At 43.8% G+C, this 20,125-nt stretch overlaps 1 protein-coding gene across 2 annotated transcripts in view; it reads left to right on the top strand.

Moving 5' to 3' along the window:
- Window positions 1-19,648, top strand: part of ccdc39 (coiled-coil domain 39 molecular ruler complex subunit) — a 31,847-nt gene extending 12,199 nt beyond the window's left edge. For both annotated transcript variants that reach the window (XM_015957756.3, XM_054739136.2), the window contains exons 8-20: window positions 20-123; window positions 201-333; window positions 6,764-6,958; window positions 7,041-7,205; window positions 7,286-7,423; window positions 11,677-11,885; window positions 12,010-12,133; window positions 12,216-12,378; window positions 12,455-12,561; window positions 18,591-18,731; window positions 18,840-19,019; window positions 19,110-19,192; window positions 19,335-19,648. In XM_015957756.3, coding sequence (XP_015813242.1) covers window positions 20-123; window positions 201-333; window positions 6,764-6,958; window positions 7,041-7,205; window positions 7,286-7,423; window positions 11,677-11,885; window positions 12,010-12,133; window positions 12,216-12,378; window positions 12,455-12,561; window positions 18,591-18,731; window positions 18,840-19,019; window positions 19,110-19,192; window positions 19,335-19,497 — 1,905 coding nt within the window. In that variant the 3' untranslated portion in view covers window positions 19,498-19,648. The remainder of the gene's footprint in view (window positions 1-19; window positions 124-200; window positions 334-6,763; window positions 6,959-7,040; window positions 7,206-7,285; window positions 7,424-11,676; window positions 11,886-12,009; window positions 12,134-12,215; window positions 12,379-12,454; window positions 12,562-18,590; window positions 18,732-18,839; window positions 19,020-19,109; window positions 19,193-19,334) is intronic.
- Window positions 19,649-20,125: the final 477 nt, after the last annotated feature.

Genomic DNA, 20,125 nt, shown 5'->3' with positions numbered 1-20,125 from the left:
GATCTAACGTGTCCTGCAGCTGAAGGGTGGCAGAGTCGTGCTGAACAGAACCACCTCTGAGGTGGAGGCTCTGATGGCCCAGATCTCCAGAACTAAGAAGGATCTTCATCAGAACAACGAGAAGTCAGTGGAATCTAATTAAGGTCTCATTTGTGTCATAAATTATCACTTCACTCTGTGTGCGTGTGCACGTGTGTTAGGTTAAAGGAGGCCAGGGCCTACAACACTGCCCTGGAGGAGAAGTTGAAAGCTGCAACTCGGACCACGGTCAGCAAGGAGGAGAGGGCTGCTCAGGTAGAACAGTTCCTGAAGGAAAAAGAACAGGGGATCAAGGTGAGGCAGAGCCACATTACACTTTGTCCCGTCCCTCGAACGGCCCCATCTCCTCTCGGGGGAGGATAACAACTAAAAAGGGTTGAAGGAAACGGTCTATTCACGCTGAAGCGCTTCCTTGTTGCATTTTGCAGAACAGTTTCCAAAAAAGATCCAAAAGTTCAATTTCATATAGAATTCACCCTTTAAGCCGAGCTGCTAATGGATAACGTTCTTGTTAGCCAATCAGTCACTGAAGAGCTTTAAATGGTCATTTGTATAGTGCCTTCTTAGGGTTCTACAACACCCCCACCCCCCGAGGTGCTTTACAACACAGTCAGTCACCGATTCACCCAAATATATATCTGTATACATATCTGTGTATATATATATACACAGATATGTATCATATATAGTATTTAAGGGGTGTTAGCCCGTCCTTCCTCTCCCATTTTCTCTTCACAACAACCAATTCACTAAGCACTAAATGTGAATTTTTGCCTTGTTAGCTTGCTAACATTTGTGCTAATTTGGAATGGATTACTGTGTGGATAGGGCTGCTCAATTAATCGAATTTTAATCCCCATTACGATCTGAGTTTTGAACGATTATAAAAACAAAGCAAGCCGATTATTTGCTCCTCCCACTTGCGCTGCCCTGAGTTGCAAATGAAGCGCTCCTCCCTGGAGCCTATCTCCAGCGGTCAACGGGCAATCAGGTGGGGTACACCCTGAACAGAGAGCCAGTCCATCGCAGGGCAACACAGAGAGAGAGAGAGAGACACACACACACACACACACACACACACACACACACACACACACACACACACACACACACACACACACACACACACACACACACACACACACACACACACACACACACAAGGACAATTTAGACAGACCAACCAACCTAACAGTCATGTTTTTGGACTGTGGGAGGAAGCCGGAGAACCCGGAGAGAACCCACACGTGCACAGGGAGAACATGCAGACTCCATGCAGAAAGATCCCAGGCCGGGAATCGAACCCAGGACCTTCTTGCTACAAGGCAACAGCTCTAACCACTGCGCAGCCCGCATACAGCTCATGAAAACCCCAAATTCCTATCTAAAAAAATTAGCATATCATGAAAAGGTTCTCTAAACGAGCTATTAACCTAATCATCTGAATCAACTAATTAACTCTAAACACCTGAAAAAGATTCCTGAGGCTTTTAAAACTCCCAGACTGGTTCATTACTCAAAACTGCAACCATGGGTGTTGGAGTAGCATACGTATGTATTTTGGGTGCTTTTTGAACTCAATATACTAAACTGCATTTGACCAATGTGATGTGAATTTCTATATAAATATGGAAATCCAGTCTGATTGGTCTTTGAATGTTTAACCAGAAGGTTTAGAATTATTTGTTTATTCAGCGATTGTCAGACTCTGTATTAATTCAAGAAGAGAGTCAAGTTTACAAAAAGTAAGCAATTTATTATCTAAACAAAAACACGACAACTAGGAACACTTTATGTGATGAACGAATCTAAGTGGGTGGAATGTGAGGGGTGATGATGTGTGAATGTGATGTTATGAGAGTTCTGAGTGGGAGTGAATTTGGTCTGCTATAAACTATAAGTGATGGTTTATAAAACCACATCAGACGCAATCTGTCGAGTCTACGTACCCTCTCAAAGACGCTTGTGGTAGATCCGGAATGTCAGGAAGTCCGTGGACCCCAAAGGTACCGAAGTCCGTAGAAGAAACTGCAGTGCCACTAGATCGGTCTCAGAGTTGTCTCCAGGTCACAACAGGTAGTTATTTGCATCTATGGATGGACTCTTAAGGAGTCGGAGCTGTCCTCTTGTTTACGGTCTCTTTCTTCTGTTATCATGTTTGCTCGGTGGTATAATGTTCTGATTACTGACATGTTGTGTATGGTGGGGTGTTCTGATGTCCATAATAGATATTGGTCTGTGTGTGTTGGTTTCCTGTATGTGTTTATGTTTAGGGTCCCGTCGGTCTGTCTGGTGATTTTCATATCCATAAATGCTATGCTGCCATCTGTTTCTGACTCATAAGTGAACTTTATGCTGCCTGTGTTGTCAATGTTATTCAAGTGTTGTGTTAATGTTTCTGTTTGTCCTTTTGGTATGATTTCCAGTATGTCGTCTACGTAGCGTTTCCATAATTTTATTTACCAGTTTGGGGGGGCAGTGGCTATGGCTTGTTGTTCCAGGTCTTCCATGAAAAACTGGCACAGGGTGGCTGATAACGGGTTACCCATGGCGAAGCCTTCCAGTTGTTTGTATATTGTGTTGTCATATGTGAGGTAAGTGGAGTTAGCTACCAGTCCTATCAGTTGTGCTATGTCGTCTGCTGTGAGGTTTGTTCTTTTATGTAAAGTCTTGTCTTGTCTGATTCTGTTAACTACTATGTCTATGGTTTTTTGGGTTGGTGTGTTTGTGAACAGAGATGTGACGTCATGTGAGATGAGTATGTCGTTGTCTTCTATTGTGATCACCTTTAGTTCTTTTGCCAGTTCTATACTATTTTTGCAGTGTTGGTCTGTATTTCCTAATAACGGGCTGATGATTCTGCTGATATCTTTTGCCATGTTGTATGTTGGTGTACCGATGCTGTCAACTATTGGTCTAAGTGGTGTTTTGTTTATGTATTTTTGGTGTTCCATAGATTCTTGGTGTTATGTTTGCTGTAGGAATCCAGTGTTTGTATGTTTTTTCTGTTATTTTGCCTTTTTCGTGCAGTGGCTTCAGTAATTTTTTCATGTTTTTCTTAATGTTGTCTGTTGGATCTTTTTTAAGTATTTCATATGTATTTTTGTCTTCTAGCATCTGATTCATCTGTTGTTTATATTTTTCTCTGTCCATAACTACTGTGGTTCTTCCTTTATCTGCCGGTAGAATAATTATCTGTTCATTTTTGGATAAAGCTGTCATGGCTGATTGTTCTTCTTTTGTAATATTGCTGTGTTGAATTTGGCTGTTTTTTAATATCCCAACTACGTTATTTCTGAGTTCTGCTTTCTTTCCCTCATCTGTGATCTGTTGACATGCTAGTTCTGTTGCTACAATAAATTCATCATATGGTATTTCTTTTGGTGTGACTGCAAAGTTTAAACCTTTCTTTAATATGCTTTCTTCTGCTTCTGTTAGTTTGTATTGTGAAATGTTACATACCCATGAGTTTGGTGTGGAGTTATCTTGTATTTCTGCCCTCTTTTTCTTGTTTATGAGTTTGTTTAACTTCTTTATGTGTCTTTCTTTTACTTTTATGAACTCTTGTTCCTGTTTTTCCATCATCTGTCCTTTAGTTAGTTCCTCCATTTGTTTATCGAGTTTGTAATTCCTTTTCAAGTCCAGGTGTCCTCTTTCCAGTTCGTCCTCCATACGCCTCTGTTTGGTTATGACGTTCCTTATCCTCTCCTTGAGCAGTGCTCTCTGTGCTCTTTCTATTATATTTTGTGCTGTCTTGGTCCGGATCGGTGTTTTCAGCTGTAGGCTTGTGGGTGTGATGTTTTCGTCCCGGCATCTTAAACAGAAGCGAAGGTGGTTTCTTAGACGTGCGCGTTTCTGATGTAATCGCTCCAAACGGCGGAAGTCCTTCGTTCCTTGTTGTCCGTATTTCTCTTTGAACATCTTAGGTGTGTTCTTGCTGTGTCGTGGTTCTAATTCCATGCTGTCGTTCTTTTTAAAACGCAGAAACAGTTTCGTTACCTGTTTTGTCGCTACGTTTCGTCTGCGGCTGCAGACTTCCTCAGGCTGACGCTGATGGTGGCGTCACTTCCTTCCCCGTTTATCCGCGGGCATCAGAGGACGTTGTCGCCCTCTGCTGCCCGATAGAAAGGAGTGCGAGAAAGAAACAAGTCGAAAACACACAAGAGCAGCAAAAGAAGAAGCAGAAAGCACAATAAAGAAGTCAGCCGTGACAGATCATTGCTCAAGAGAAAACCATATAATGGACTGGGACAGCACACGGATCATAAACACCGAACAACAGAAATACAAAAGATGGATTAAAGAAGCTATCGAGATAAGGAGACGTGGATGTGGGACCACGAACAGGGACGACGGAGTTTACACGCTGGACCACGCATGGGACTGCATCGTCGGAGAGGGGAGAGCGGGCAGCAGAGGGCGACAACGTCCTCTGCTGCCCGCGGATAAACGGAGAAGGAAGTGACGCCACCATCAGCATCAGCCTGAAGAAGACTGCAGCCGCAGACGAAACGTAGCGACAAAACAGGTAACGAAACTGTTTCTGTGTTTTAAAAAGAACGACAGCATGGAGCTAAACACTCCGCCTGCGCTCCGGACCGTTCTTCAGGACATTAGGAAAGGGAATGATGTAGTGATGTGTCAGTCGCTAAAAAAAACGTCCCTCAGAGGCGGCTCTCTGTTGGAGTAACCAGAGTGAGTGACACACACACCGCACCTGCGGGCTCCCGAGCCACTAAAAACGGCTAAATGTGTGCGTGCGGCGCGCTAAACACACATGCAGCTTGCCCCGATTGCTGTGAGACTGGGTTGGGGGGTGGGGGTGCAGCTGTGGTTGGGACAATTATTACATTAACTGATGGACTTGTAAATAAATAGTTTATAAATAAGGTAGAAATAAGTTCCTCACGCTGATAAATAATAACTAATCTCTCTGAGGACACGGTGCTAGTGCACTCTCCTACAGCACCTTGGCACGACTCAATAAATGTTATGCAACATTTTGTGAACATCAATTTATTTGCATTTCTTTGTTATAAATGCCACTGTATAATTCTTGCTGTCAGTATTTGGGTCTGTACTGGTTAGACTTAAATGAGTTAAACCAAGGTCTATAGCCCTAGGGTCATAGACTATGAGCTGTAAGTATATTGGTCTTTTTATACTGGGAATCAGGAGTTATTTTAGTGATCATCTTGTTTCTTATTTATTTTTGTCCTGATTGTGCCCTGAGCAATTTTATGACCGAATAAAAACAAATAAAATCAACATTAATTGAAAAATCGTCCTAAATAATCAAGATTTCTATTTCAGTCACCATAATCGTGATTATTATTTTTGCCATAATCGAGCAGCCCTACTTGTCATCCATTGGAGTTCTTTGGGCATGTTATAAGTCCGCTCCCACATCAGCTCATATCACGCATTGAGTCTCTAAAAGACAGACCCTTCCTCCCCAAAAATGAAATTCATCAAAACAAAAGCTCCAGAACATTCCTTGCTGTTTGCTGGTCTCCTGCAGCAATATCTGAAAGAAGTGTGCTTATTGGTGTCTGCTGTAAAGCAGCAGTGGTTCTAATGGCGTGTCTGTGCACAGGTGACTTCCTCTCTCCTCAAAAAGTGTCTTCATCTGAGCAGACTGATCACAAACTACTCGTTTTCTCTGAACAGCCTGGATGCACTCAAAACAAACAACAGTGACCTCCTCCACTCTATAATGAAGCCACTTCCAGTTGCCAAACCACTGAGGCTGAAAAGAACGGGAACATTTTTCTTTCCCAAATCACCTGCCTGGGAGGACATAATTCCGTGGCTGGCGTGGATGTGGCGCCAATGTAGTAGACTTCTCTTTCTTTTCACCTGCCATTTCTGCCATTACAATCGTTTTAAAGTGGGACTAGTTCTTGTGAGCGTAATGAGAAAGTAGTGAAACGGCTGACATGTGATCGGTTGAGACCAATGCAGGCAGAGCCCACATTTAGTGCCCAGCAATCCAACATGGTGGTTCAGTCGGTAGTTAAAAAGCAGCGAATATGAGCAAAATACCCCAGAAGCGTCTAAACACATGAACAAAAAGGATTATAGACAACAGACTAAAATAATGCCATTTAGTAGTTGTCATGTTCTGTGTCCCTTTGTTCCCCAGCCCCTCCAGTTCCCACTCCAGGTTTTCCTCTTGTGTCCCATTATTATCCCCAGCCCTCTGTAGACGTCCCTCAGGTGTCTTTCTAATCATTTCCCATTCCTAATCAATCTTTATTTGTTTGGAGACAAATTAGGACCCGTGTCCTGCTCTCTAGTCCCTAGTGGGATTTAACAGCGATTTTACACTGTCTGACTAAAGTCCCGATCAAGCCCATAGACCTGGCTTTGCTCAGGTTCCTGCTGCCGTCAGCTGTCAGCTTGCCACCTGTAGAGCAACTTGCCTGTCTGCGATCCATCACCCAGCGCTCCGAGGGTTTGTGTTCCCTGTGGTCACATTTCTCCTCTCAGGATCATTGTCATGTTTACCAGGAACTCTGTTAGTCATTAGTAACGTAGCATCCCTGTTGTGTTTTCATCTGCAAAGAAATAAAAACGATGTGTTCCCTAAGTCAGTGAATACTCATGTTTAATAACTATGATGGACACTGTAACCAAAAACCAAACTGGTTCTTTATAAATATTTGAGTAGCGCTGCTGTATTTTCTGCTGAACAGAGGCTGTTTACAACTATTTGTTACAGGAGTTGGACTCTCAGCTGCATGTCCTCACGGGGGCGCTGTCTCATCACAGACAGCAGCTCCAGCTCCTCAAGACCAAGGAAAAAGAATTCACCATGCAGATTACCAGAAGTAAATCCACCATAAGTAGCCTGGAATGCCAGCATCTGAAGCTGGAGAAGGAAGTGATCCGGCAGCAGATGATTACCACTCTGCAGGTAGCCTTTTAAAACACACACACACACACACCTGTGTGACCCCGCTCCTAAACCCAACACTGATTCAGACTTCTCTCTACAGGACACCAAGATCATCTTACTCAGTAAGAAACTAGCAAGGCTGCATGGAGACATGGACACAGGTGAAAGACACACGCTGGAGAGGAAGATTTCTGAGCTGAACGAAGTTCTGGATGAAAAGCAAAAGTCAGCCAAGAAGCTCACCAACACTCTCAGAGAGTGTGAGGTTTGTCTCAGCAGGTGAATCAGCTTGCCCCCCTACACATCACTAGTGGAATAATGTCATGTCACATCCCTCCCCGGCAGGAGAATATTCGCTGTTTGAGGAGAGAGAAGGAGAAGTCAGAAGCTCAGAAGGCTGATCTAAACGAGGAGCTAAAGATGCTGATGACACTTTGTTATAGGTGTGAAAATGAGCTGAAGAGACTTAGTCTGAGGAAACAGGTGAGTCTGAGGTAACAGGAAATCAAGTTTAATCGTGTCGTTTCTCATCTTCAGTCAAAAAAAGTCCTTTACCATAAATACACACACACGGAAACAGGGCAACCCATACCATCATCCCTCCACCTCCGTGCTGACAACTGGTATCAGTTAGTTGGTTTTCCCCATACATGGTGCTGTGCAATAATTCAATTCAAGTTTATTTATAAAGCGCCAAATCACGACAAGAGTCGTCTCAAGGCACTTCACACAGTAAACATTCCAGTACAGGTCAGTTAATGAAGCCAGTCAGTAAAAAGTCTCCGATATAAGGAACCCAGCAGGTTGCATCGAGTCACTGACTAGTGTCAGTGACTTTACAGCAATCCTCATACTAAGCAAGCATGTAGCGACAGTGGAGAGGAAAACTCCCTTTTAACAGGAAGAAACCTCCAGAGGATCCTGGCTCAGTATAAGCAGCCATCCTCCATGACTCACTGGGGATGGAGAAGACAGAGCAGACCCATTATGGACAAACATCTCTACATCTGAACGGCCGTTATACCAGAAGTTGTGTGTGCGGTTCAGATGAAACTGGAGGAACCTAAATCTTTCCAACATGTTTAGTTTCTCTCTTTGGAAGGAGCGGTCTTCTCCTGTTTCAGTTTCACCCTTTGGACTCTTTGTCCATTTTGTTCTGTTACGTAAAACTTTCCTTTTACCACGAGAAGCTGTCCCAGCACACCCCCTCTCCACAACAACTCTTTTCAGTTCCTCCTGTATCCCAAGATACTCCCAGGAAGCATCTGGACCTTCCCTTTGGTCTCCTATTGACTCCTACCGTCACCCCGACAGACTAGAACGACACCCTCATGAAAGCAGACAAACCTCCATCTATTCATCCATCACTGCTGAACAAAGAACCAAGGTTCTTGAACTTCTCTGTTTGAGGCAAAAACCGAATAATCCTGAAGAAGCATTCCAGGTTTTTCCAGAGAAGATCCATGGTCTTTTACTGTAGCATCAACTGTCACTGATGCTCAAACTAGAAACCATCTGTGCTGCTCAACCGAGGAACATGGATCCAGTCCCAGGAGACTCTATGTCTGAGTGGTCCCCACTACTAGGAATAGTTGGTTCCACCTTTAGAAGGTCTGAATTCCATGCAGCATGTTAATTATGTCTCTGTTCCTGATGAGAAGCACAAACAGAGACTTTTCATCAACTTGTGTCTTATGCTTCATGGAAACGTGGCTCAGTGAGGACATCCTGGACCAGCTCCAGCTGGAGGGATTTCGGTTGTGGCTAGAAAAAAGAGAAGCCTTCAAAAGCAGAGACGAGGTCTACTACAGAGACACTAAGTACAGGTTCGGCAAAGAAGTGGTCACAGCTGAACACCAGGGCCTTCAATTGTCAGCCGTTCATACAAACACCCATGAACTTTATTTCACAACTATGAGGTTCTCATAGTTGTGAAATAAAATATGAACTGGAATCGGATTCATGCGTTTTGTCTGTCGCTCTGCAAAGAGTCCAAAATAGCTCCAGAAGATCTTCAGGAAGATCAGCGCGCTCACAGAGGAGGCATTCCCTCCAGAGATCACGCTCTGCCAAATCCTCCAATACTACTAATAATAAGAAATTACCTTTTATATCGCCTCTCAAGCAAATCATGTGGTGCATCCGCTTCACAAAGACAATATAATAATAATAAACATAATAACGATTAACACCGTCACAAAAGTGTGAAGAGTAATAATTGTGATTACAAAATAACACAAAATTAGCCATTCTACAATGTCGGATTCCCATCGATCAGTTTTAGCACCAATAATGTGACACAGCTGTTTTCCCACCAAAATAATTATTTACTGGGTAAAATAATTTGTGGATGAGGAACATCTCCTACCGTCCCGGTTCCAAAAATACCAAAGCCGACGCCCTCTCTCGGCAATTCACTCATCCCATCCCATCCTCTCTTCCCGTTCCCTTCCTGGCCGCCATACACTGGCCTCTGGAGGACTCTATCCGGTCCGCCCTCCCAGCCGACCCTGCTCCCCTGGAGACGCCAACCAACTGCCTCTATGTACCCGTGAGCTGCCGCCAGGAGGCCCTTGTCTGGGCGCACTCCTCATGTCTTGCCGGCCACCTAGGGTTCTTACGTACTCTACAGCTGCTGCAACGTGCCTTCTGGTGGCCCAACAAGGCCAGAGACGTCCGAGCATTCACCTTCTCCTGTGCTGTCTGTGCCAGGGCCAAGAGTCTCAACCAACCTGCACCTGGTCCACTCCAACCACTCCCAGTGCCTGAGTGACCCTGGTCCTATATCGGATTGGACTTCATCACGGGCCTCCCAACCATCAATAATCTCAACATCATCCTGACCATCACCGCTCACCTTTCCAAGGCTGTCCATCTCGTCGCCCTACCCGGTCTTCCTACAGCCAAACGCACTGCTGAACTCCTGCTGGAGCAGGTGGTCAGGCTTCACGGGTTTCCTTCCGACATCGTCTCAGACCGAGGACCCCAGTTCACCGCCCGTTTCTGGAAAGCCTTCTGCCAGCTGATTGGGGCCTCCACCAGCTTGTCCTCCGGCTACCATCCCCAAACCAACGGTCAGACCGAGTGGGCCAGTCAACAACTTGGCTGCTACCTCCACTGTTTCGTGTCCTCTCAACCATCCTAATGGCCTCGTTTCCTCCTCTGGGCGGATCTTTCTCACAATCTGCATGTGTCCACCACCACAGGCATGTCCCCCTTTGAGACGTGTTATGGTTACCAGCCACCACTGTTCCAACACCAAGAGGCTGAAGTTGGGGCGCCGGCCGCGCTCTCAATGGTCCGCCATCATCGCCCGTCCTGGATCAAGGCGCGCTCCTCCATCTCCCGTGCTAACGCTCGATATCAGCGTCACCACGACCGCCGCCACCGCCCCGGACCAACCTACAAACCAGGGGACCAGACGTGGCTGTCCACGGCCAACCTTTGACTCCGCTCTGAATCCCGCAAGCTGACTCCCCGATTCATCGGACCGTACCCTGTCATCCAAGCCATTAACCCTGTCACCTGCCATCTCCGCCTGCCTGCCTCTCTCCACGTACATCCTATTTTCCATGTTTCCCAGCTCAAACCCTACGTCGACTCTCCACTTTACCCCCCCTCCTGCTCCCGAGCCCCCTCCTCGGTTTGTGGAGGGCAACCGGGTTTACACCGTCTGGTGCATCCTGGATGCCCGCCGTCTGTGCCCCGTCTGGCAGTACCTGGGTGGGCATACAGCAGATGGTGTACTTCCTGAGACACCTGAAGAAATTTAATCTGCCAGTAAAGTCGATGATGCGGTTCTACACCACATTCATCTAGCCCATCCTCACCTCTTCAATCACTGTGTGGTACACTGGAGCCACCATCAGGGACATGAAGAGACTGCAGCGTGTCGTACGCTCTGCTGAGACGGTCACTGGCTGTAAACTCCCCTCCATATAAGACCTGTACACCTCCATGACATTGGGGTATGCAGGTTGGATCACTGCTGACCCGCCTCACCCTGGACACAATCTCTTTTGGGCCATTCCCATCTGTACCGGGTCGGCCCGGGCCGGGTAGCCCCAGTCGGCCCCAGCCTGGCCCGGTTGATTCCACACATCCTTGCCTTAAGCCCATGTGGGCTGATTCTACCCACCAATCAGAGGCTTGCTCTAATGGAAGGTGTGAATGGGCTGATTCTACCCACCAATCAGAGGCTTGCTCTAATGGAAGGTGTGAATTTGCTGTCAGCAGTGGGCGTGTTGGCCCTGGTCGGCCTGAAGCAGTACCCCTCGGGAAGAGGGCCGAGAATGAGCCTTGGTTGGCCCGGGAAAATTCCAGGCCACCCAGATATGTAAACAACCTATGCTACCCGGCCCGGGCCGACCCGGTACAGGTGGGAATGGGGCTTTTGACTTGCTCCCATTTGGCAGGAGGTTCCGATCGATTTGGACCAGAACCTCTCACCACAAGCAAGTTTCCTCCCCTCTGCAGTTGGAATAATGAAGGACAATAGCGGGACTGCCCACTCCAGTCACTCTTGTTTCAGTCCCTGTGTTGTTTTTGCACCTGACTGTTCCACTCTGATCAATACTTACACTGTCTTGTATAAATTAGTCATTTTTTAAATTAATTAATATTTCATTGTACTTATTTCCAATTTTTGCACCAAGTGCCGCAGCAGTTTCCTAATATCGTGAAACTGCTCACATATGTGGCAGCAAACCCTTCAGATTCTAATCATTCCTTCTCAGGAGGAAATGGTGGAGCGAAAGATGGTCATGATGGAAGTGAAGCGCGTGAAGGACCTCCTGTACAGCAAGGCCGACACCATGCTTTCTCTGGAGAAGAGGAAGTCAGAGCGGGAGAAAGCCTTGAAGATAAAGAAGGAGGAGATAAAGGTCCTCATCAAAACGCTCAGCCAGCAGCTAAAGGTCACAGAGCAGGAGAAACAGAAGCTCCAGTAAGAAGTGGTGACCCCTAACTCACACAACAGCTGTTTTTATGAGAGGAATGTAAACATCCTGTTTGAGGAACCTCTGGGGAAACAATCAGCTGATCTGTTTTAGTGTTTGATTCTTTCTCAGAGCTGAATTCAGCGAGAAACTGACCAGGATCGAGCGGCTGAAGAGCCGTTTTGAGGTCATGGTCCTTTCGATGGGCGCTCTTGAAGGCGAGGAGGAGAAAACTCAGGCCTTCTACATCGTAAAGGTGAGACATCCTCGTACGAGATGCACACATAGCCTGCTCGATCAGAACCATCAGACGGGTCTTCCTGTGTGCTCTTCTTCAGGCTGCACAAGATAAAGAGGAACTCAGGCAGAAGGGAGACGAGCTGGAGGCTAAAGTCCACAAGATGGCACTGGAAACTAAAGCTCTGGAGAACACTATCCTAATGTTTAACGACCTCTTAAGCTCGTCGTATCACCGCTCCTTCAGCAAAGTCAAAGAATCCAGTACAAACTCAAACGCTGCTCTTTGGTCATGTGGCATAAGAATCAGCTGTTCCAAACCTCATGTTGTGTTTTGAAGGTCTGACGTACCAGGAGAAGGTGAAGCTGGAGGAGCAGCTGAGGTCAAACAAGGAGAGGCTGGAGCAGAAGCAACAACAGGTCCAAGAGCTTCAGCAGGACATGCAGGTCAGTTCAAAGAAACACAACTTCACTTTTAGACATTTAGTCACAGAATCAGTCATTAACATTTCATTTAATTGAATTCAGGTTATTTATACAGCACCAAATCATGACCAGTTGTCTCACGGCCCTTCACATTCCAATACAGGCCTCGGGTCTCATTTATCAAACACGTAGAATCGTTACTAAAACCGTACTTAAGCTCAGCAAAACAAAAGTACTTACGCCAAGCAGGTTTGTGATCTATAAAACATGGAGTACGCACAGCTGCACGCAATCTCCGCTTCATAAATCAGAGACTATCTAGAAAGGTTCTCAGCTGCTTTTTAGTCACATCCCGCCCTCACCACGCCCACTTACTGCCATAAATAGTGAATGCAAAGTGCCTTGTGGATCTCATGCATGTACATAAGCCGGCTGTTGCAGCGCTCCGCTAATGACATGGCGACCGTAGATCACAGCAGATCAAGGAAGCTCAATTTCACAGAAGCAGAAGTTGAGGTACCTGTGGGTGAGGTGGAGAAATGAAAGGAAGTGCTTTTGCAAAACAAATAAGAGAAAATCCACGGAGTGGCACAGCGTTGCTGAAGCCGTCAATGCTGAGTTCTTCAGAGAGATCTGTGGCGGATATTAAAAAAATTATCCAATTGGGATTCGATCCCCAGACTCCCGGGTGAAAGTCACGTGTGCTAACCAGTCACCCAAACGGAGATCTCCCCTGTCCAAGTAGCCAGGGCGCATGATCAATCGGGTCACAGTGACAGGACACACACTGTCACAGACGCATGATGTTCTGTCTCAGTCTGCCCCCTGCTGATATTCTGCATTCCGCATTCTGTGTTTCAGGCTGTGTGTGTGTGTGTGTGTGTGTGTGTGGGTGGGTGGGTGTGTGTGTGTGTGTGTGTGTTCTTGTACGTACTACATACTGAGGCCCATTTTGACCATTTTCACTGCAAAGTGAGGACATTTTTTTGGGTCCTCTTTTTTTTAGAAGCATACCAGAAGCTTACTATACCAGTTAGAGGTATGGTGTGAATTAAGTTTTAGTTAAGGTTAAGGTTAGGAATAGATCAGCGTTGGTTATGGTTAGGGTATGGGTTAGGCATGGTGAAATCACAAAAATGAATGGAAGTCAATGGAGGGTCCTCATTATGATAGAAAGACAGACGTGCGTGTGTGTGTGTGTGTGTGTGGGGGGGTCTTGTTCTGTGCAAAAACGAAGCAGTACAAGTGATAATGCTGCATCAGCATGACACAGAGCTGCTAAATGTGCCTTTTTGATAAAGCATAGAATTGTGTTTTTAAAAAAGGACACTAAGCATCCTATACATACATACTAAGTACCTCGAGTACTACCCAGTACCAAAGTATGAATTACTTTTACTGTGTACTTTTTCAGTAATTGTACTTTAAAGTACGTACAAAAAGCTAATGTGCCGTGTTTGAGATAGGATAAAATGGTATTTTGGAAAAAGGACACTAGGCCACCTATACATGCATACTAAGTACCCTGAGTACTACCTGCTACCAAAGTATGAACCACTTTTACTGTGTACTTTTTCAGTTATTGTACTTAAAATGTCCAAAATGCCAAAAGTGCCGAGTTTGAGATAGGATAAAATTGTATTTTGGAAGAAGGACACTAGGTCACCTATACATACATACTAAGTACCCTGAGTACTTCCTGGTACCAAAGTATGAACTACTTTTACTGTGTACTTTTTAAGTAATTGTACTTCAAAGTACATACAAAAAGCTAACGTGCCGTGTTTGAGACAGGATAAAACGGTATTTTGGAAAAAGGACACTAGGCCACCTATACATGCATACTAAGTACCTCGAGTACTACCTGCTACCAAAGTATGAACTACTTTTACTGTGTACTTTTTAAGTAATTGTACTTCAAAGTACGTACAAAAAGCTAATGTGCCGTGTTTGAGATAGGATAAAATGGTATTTTGGAAAAAGGACACTAGGCCACCTATACATGCATACTAAGTACCCTGAGTACTACCTGCTACCAAAGTATGAACCACTTTTACTGTGTACTTTTTCAGTTATTGTACTTAAAATGTCCAAAATGCCAAAAGTGCCGAGTTTGAGATAGGATAAAATTGTATTTTGGAAGAAGGACACTAGGTCACCTATACATACATACTAAGTACCCTGAGTACTTCCTGGTACCAAAGTATGAACTACTTTTACTGTGTACTTTTTAAGTAATTGTACTTCAAAGTACGTACAAAAAGCTAACGTGCCGTGTTTGAGACAGGATAAAACGGTATTTTGGAAAAAGGACACTAGGCCACCTATACATGCATACTAAGTACCTCGAGTACTACCTGCTACCAAAGTATGAACTACTTTTACTGTGTACTTTTTCAGTTATTGTACTTAAAATGTCCAAAATGCCAAAAGTGCCGAGTTTGAGATAGGATAAAATTGTATTTTGAAGAAAGACACTAGATCACCTATACATACATACTAAGTACCCTGAGTACTTCCTGGTACCAAAGTATGAACTACTTTTACTGTGTACTTTTTAAGTAATTGTACTTCAAAGTACGTACAAAAAGCTAACGTGCCGTGTTTGAGACAGGATAAAACGGTATTTGGGAAAAAGGACACTACGACATCTGGAGACTCATTCCAACTTCCTAGTACTATAGTATTGTACCATGTGGTTCTATTTTTACTTTTATTGTTCATTTTACCTGTTATTGTAATTCAAACTAAGGAAAAAAAGTAATTTTTTTGAGATACAAAGAAAAAGTTTTTCAAAAACGATAAAATGTTATTTGACTAAATTCTGGACAATTCATTCATGAATGCAAACTTCTATCTAACAGCCAGTATGGGTTCATAGGTGATAGTAACCTATTGTTTGAAGGGGAGACTTTACAGGACCTTCTGAGCGAGGTCTACTCAATTTAACAAACTAATAACCTGGTTTGATTTTAAAAAATGGTATACTGTGTGGGAATCATTTTTGGGAAATACAATTGTAAAGTCGTGATAGATGGTTTAAGTACTTTAAGATTTAATGAAATCTAGTTTATGGGTGATAGATCACAAGATCTGCCGGTGTCGGTACAGGATCGGCTCGGCTCGGGTTTAGGATCGGCTCGGGGTCCTTCGACTGCCGATGACGTCAAAGTAGTTGATTGGCTGAACATGAAGCTTATGGAAGTGACGTTATCACGTTATGATTTTGATTGGTCAGAACAAATTTGCGGTCGTAGTCTTAGCGGTTGTAGTCCTGTAGTCCAAAAATCAACACTTTTTGGAGAAAATATGTTAGAATTTCTAAAGGAAATGTAAAATATGAGCAAATGATAAACGCTGACCCTCAAAAGCTCTTGATGTTGATGAAATGGGGCAAAATAAAACATAATAACTTTATTGAAAGACACCAAGCAATATTTTGAATCAAAGAATGTATTTAGATAACAACTAAGGAAATATACAGACGAACTCCACATTAATACTAACAGATGTGGCTTCACATATAAGAACTGTTCTAGTTTTTGTCAGTCCGATGTTGGTTTTATGCAGTTTCATATTCTTTACAAAACAAAGATAATACGGTGTTATATTAACAAATTACAATTATAAAGAAAACATTTAGGTGTTAACAAACAAGAATTTATTAACAAAACTGCTGATGTCTTTCCAAAACGTGTGTGTGAAAGCCGAGTAGATTTGCAGTCATGTGACGTCATCGGCAGTCGAAGGACCCCGAGCCGATCCTGTACCGACAGCGGAAACCTCACTTTCAACATACTGTATTCAACCTAAAGTATTTTGGAGTATTTCAATCCTTAGTTAAAGAGCAAGTCACCCCCTACAAGAAACTTACTTCACTCCCACTTCATGTTTGAAAAATGCAACAAATGCTGTTTCTTGGCAGACCGAGAGGGCGGAGCCGCTAACAAATACACACACTCACAGGCTCACAATGGCATTATGACATCGTAATATACCAGATGACATCATAGCATACCTCTTAGCCAATAACGGTGGCAGATTTAAATTCAAATACAGTGCAGAATTTTTCCCTGATGACGACGCAACACTGACAGTTTTAGGCAGAATATTTGAATTTTAACCAAGATGCACTGAACTGCCAAATTATTGACGACACGTGTCTGCAGCATGATTAGACACTCCTTTATATAGTTTACCAGCAAAAAAAATGTGATTTGGGGGTGACTTGCTCTTTAAGCAAAATCTGTATTGAATAATCAAGCATGACATTTCGTATATTGGTCACTTTTTGGCCATATTCGAACTGTTGCGTTGAAGTTTGGGAAAACACAACTCTTCATAACCTGTACACTCACTTCAGAAAAGAGCCATCAGAATACGGCAGGTTACCAGAATCACATTAAAGAGTTATTTATGAACGCCTGCTAAAACTCCCACATCTGGTTGAACTTCAAACAGACCAGCTTGTACAAAGAAAGAAAGAAACAATTAGCAAGTAATTTATATAAAATTTTATCTTACTTACTTTTTACTTTTGGGATCAAAATCCCTTTTTGTACGTAATTTGAAGTACAATAACTGAAAAAGTACACAGTAAAAGTAGTTCATACTTTGGTACCAGGTAGTACTCGAGGTACTTAGTATGTGTTGTGTGTATAGGTGGCCTAATGTCCTTTTTCCCAAATACCGTTTTATCCTATCTCAAACACGGCACGTTGAGTTTTTTGTACGTAATTTGAAGTACAATAACTGAAAAAGTACACAGTAAAAGTAGTTCATACTTTGGTACCAGGTAGTACTCAAGGTACTTAGTATGTACGTATGTATAGGTGGCCTAATGTCCTTTTTCCCAAATACCATTTTATCCCATCTCAAACACAGCACGTTTAGCTTTTTGGACATACTTTGAAGGACAATTACTGATAAAAGTACACAGTAAAAGTAGTTGATACTTTGGTACCAGGTTGTACTCGAGGTACTTAGTATGTGTGTATAGGTGGCCTAATGTCCTTTTTCCCAAATACCGTTTTATCCTATCTCAAACACGGCACGTTTTTTGTACGTATTTTGAAGTACAATTACTTAAAAAGTACACAGTAAAAGTAGTTCATACTTTGGTACCAGGTAGTACTCGAGGTACTTAGTATGTGTGTATCAAAAATGCACATTAAGCAGCTCTGTCATCCTGTTTTCAGCCCATTCTTTCGCTCATCTCAGCTCTTCTCCAGCAGCCATGTAAATGCGCACTTCAATTGTAGGTGCGGCTCACTTGACCGCAGTTGTGAAAGGCAGCAACGCTTCAAATCTCATGACACATCTGCGTGACCATCACCCACAACTCTACAGTCAACGCAAGGCAAGCTAACGTTAGCGTTTTAGCTAAAATGCGTGATCCGAGGATTTGGATTGAGGGAGAACACAACGAGTCGCTATATAAAGCAGCCGCAGCGCCGCTACCTGCATATAAACCGTGTCGCGGACGCCGCCATGTTGAAATGACGCTATGCATTACGGGGCTCCCAGGGGCAGATAAGAGTTGGTCTCTCTCCGAGAATAATTATGAATTTAACAATGATTACTGCCTGATGACATTTTCCCACATCTGAAAAGCTCACTGGAAGGACACAAACCGAGGACGATATTTTCCTGATATAGGGTTTATTACTCAAGTAAGGGTAAAAAAGTATCTGATTAGAAGGCTACTTGAGTACTGAGTATCATCTGATCTAATATTTTTAAATGATGACATCAAACAGACAAAAAAAAGAAGTTATGGGCAAATATTGGTATTTTAAAGACTAACGGGGGAAATGTAAACAAATAAACAACATAATTACAAAATAACAAATTTTAGGCAAAATTTAGACACAAACCGAGGACAATATTTTCCTGATATACAGGGTTTATTTAGTTGTCTGAAAATGTAACACGTTTAAAAAAATACCGCGATAATACCGAAAACCGTGGTAATTTTACTGACAATAACCGTGGGGATAAATTTTCACACCGTGACGACCCTAGTCTGTATGCATGCCACACACTTCCAGGACATGAACCAGACACTGGAGAGGCTGATGCAGGACGACCAGGTGGAGAGACGTGAGATGCATCACAAACAGACTCTCACCGCTAAACTGAACAGAGAAACGACGTCCTTGCAGGAGAAAATCGACAGAGCCACAAAGCAGGTCTGATTTGCCATCATTCAACATTTCTAATGAAACTCATATGTGGCTGTTTGAGGAACAGACGCAACGTAAGGCTCAGCTAAGCTTCATGTTTTTTGTTACGTTCAGAGCTCCAAACTGACCAAACTAATCTGCTCCGCTAAAGACACCAAAGCTGAGACTCTGGAGTTGCAGGACATCAAGCTGAAGGAGTTGAAGGAGTTCAACAAAAATATCAACGAGATGCTGCATAAAGTCATGAAGGACAATGATGACCTCAGATCAGTGCTGGAGAAATCCCTCCTGCAGGTATAAATCAGCCCACATTGTGCTGTTGTAGGAGAGCGAATGAAATAGCAGGATAGCTTAACATGATCATCTCTGTCTGCTGTCTCTCAGGCCAACCTGCACCTTCCATCTCCACTTTCCACTCTCAGCAGCCGCAGGAGCTCCAGAGCTAACTCGGCCTCCACCTCCCCCAGGTCCGGGTTTAGCGATGGGTGAAGTCTGTAGGTTAGGGTTAGATCTGAAGCTGCGTGCTAAAGGGAACACTTAACTGAATCTGTGTAGACTATAGCTTGGCGGAGCTGTAAACTGGAACTATAAGTTGTCTCTGCTCTGCAGGTCTCCGGTCTCCTCAGCTAGAAGAAACACCAAAAGTCTGGCCCTCTCCTCTGCCCAGCTGAACACCATCAGCCTGGACTGGGATCCGGCTGCTTCCCCTTCTCCTCCTGCCTCCTCCAGGAGCTTCACCTCTACAAAGAGCAACAGGAAGTCAAAGTTCTAGTGCAGCTTGAATACGTTTATATGAAACGCAACAGAACAGCTTCAGACTCAGGAACATGAATGTGTTTACCAGTTTGTTTAGAAAATGCAGGTTTGATGTTCAAGTCAGACAAACTGGTGGTGAAGAGTTTGATTTGTGTTATTTTACATTTTCATTCTGTTTCCTTTATAAAATCAGGTTTCTGTTGTTTATTGAACCAATGCAGAGATTTAGGGGTCCTTTAGGTGACCGCAGGCCTCTCACTGACCGCTGATGTGTGTCGTCCATGTTACGTTTGTGATTTTAGAGGTGTTTTGTTGTTGTTTGTTATTTTAATAAAGGACGATTTCCTGTTTCACACCAGCTGTGTTTTTATCCAACAGAATTGATTTTCTGTGATGACATGACCGTGGACGTTGATGGAAGACACAGCTGCAACAGCTGACTGGTGGTTAGAATCGGCATAGCTGAAACTCAAAAGTGAGATTTAAAAATTCCCAGGTCTGGGAACTGGTGATGGGAATTTAGGCTTTTTTAAGAGAACCAGTATTTGTGGCTCGGCTCACTTAAATTAAGTGGCTCTCAAACAGCTCCTCACATTTTATGCTTCTTAACTTCATTCATCATCGGAAATTATGTCTAAGCTGAA

The sequence above is a fragment of the Nothobranchius furzeri genome, chromosome 11 (assembly GCF_043380555.1).
Source record: "Nothobranchius furzeri strain GRZ-AD chromosome 11, NfurGRZ-RIMD1, whole genome shotgun sequence".
NCBI lineage: Eukaryota > Metazoa > Chordata > Actinopteri > Cyprinodontiformes > Nothobranchiidae > Nothobranchius > Nothobranchius furzeri.
Note: the sequence above shows the minus strand (reverse complement) of the source record. Positions and strands in the feature narration are given on the sequence as shown.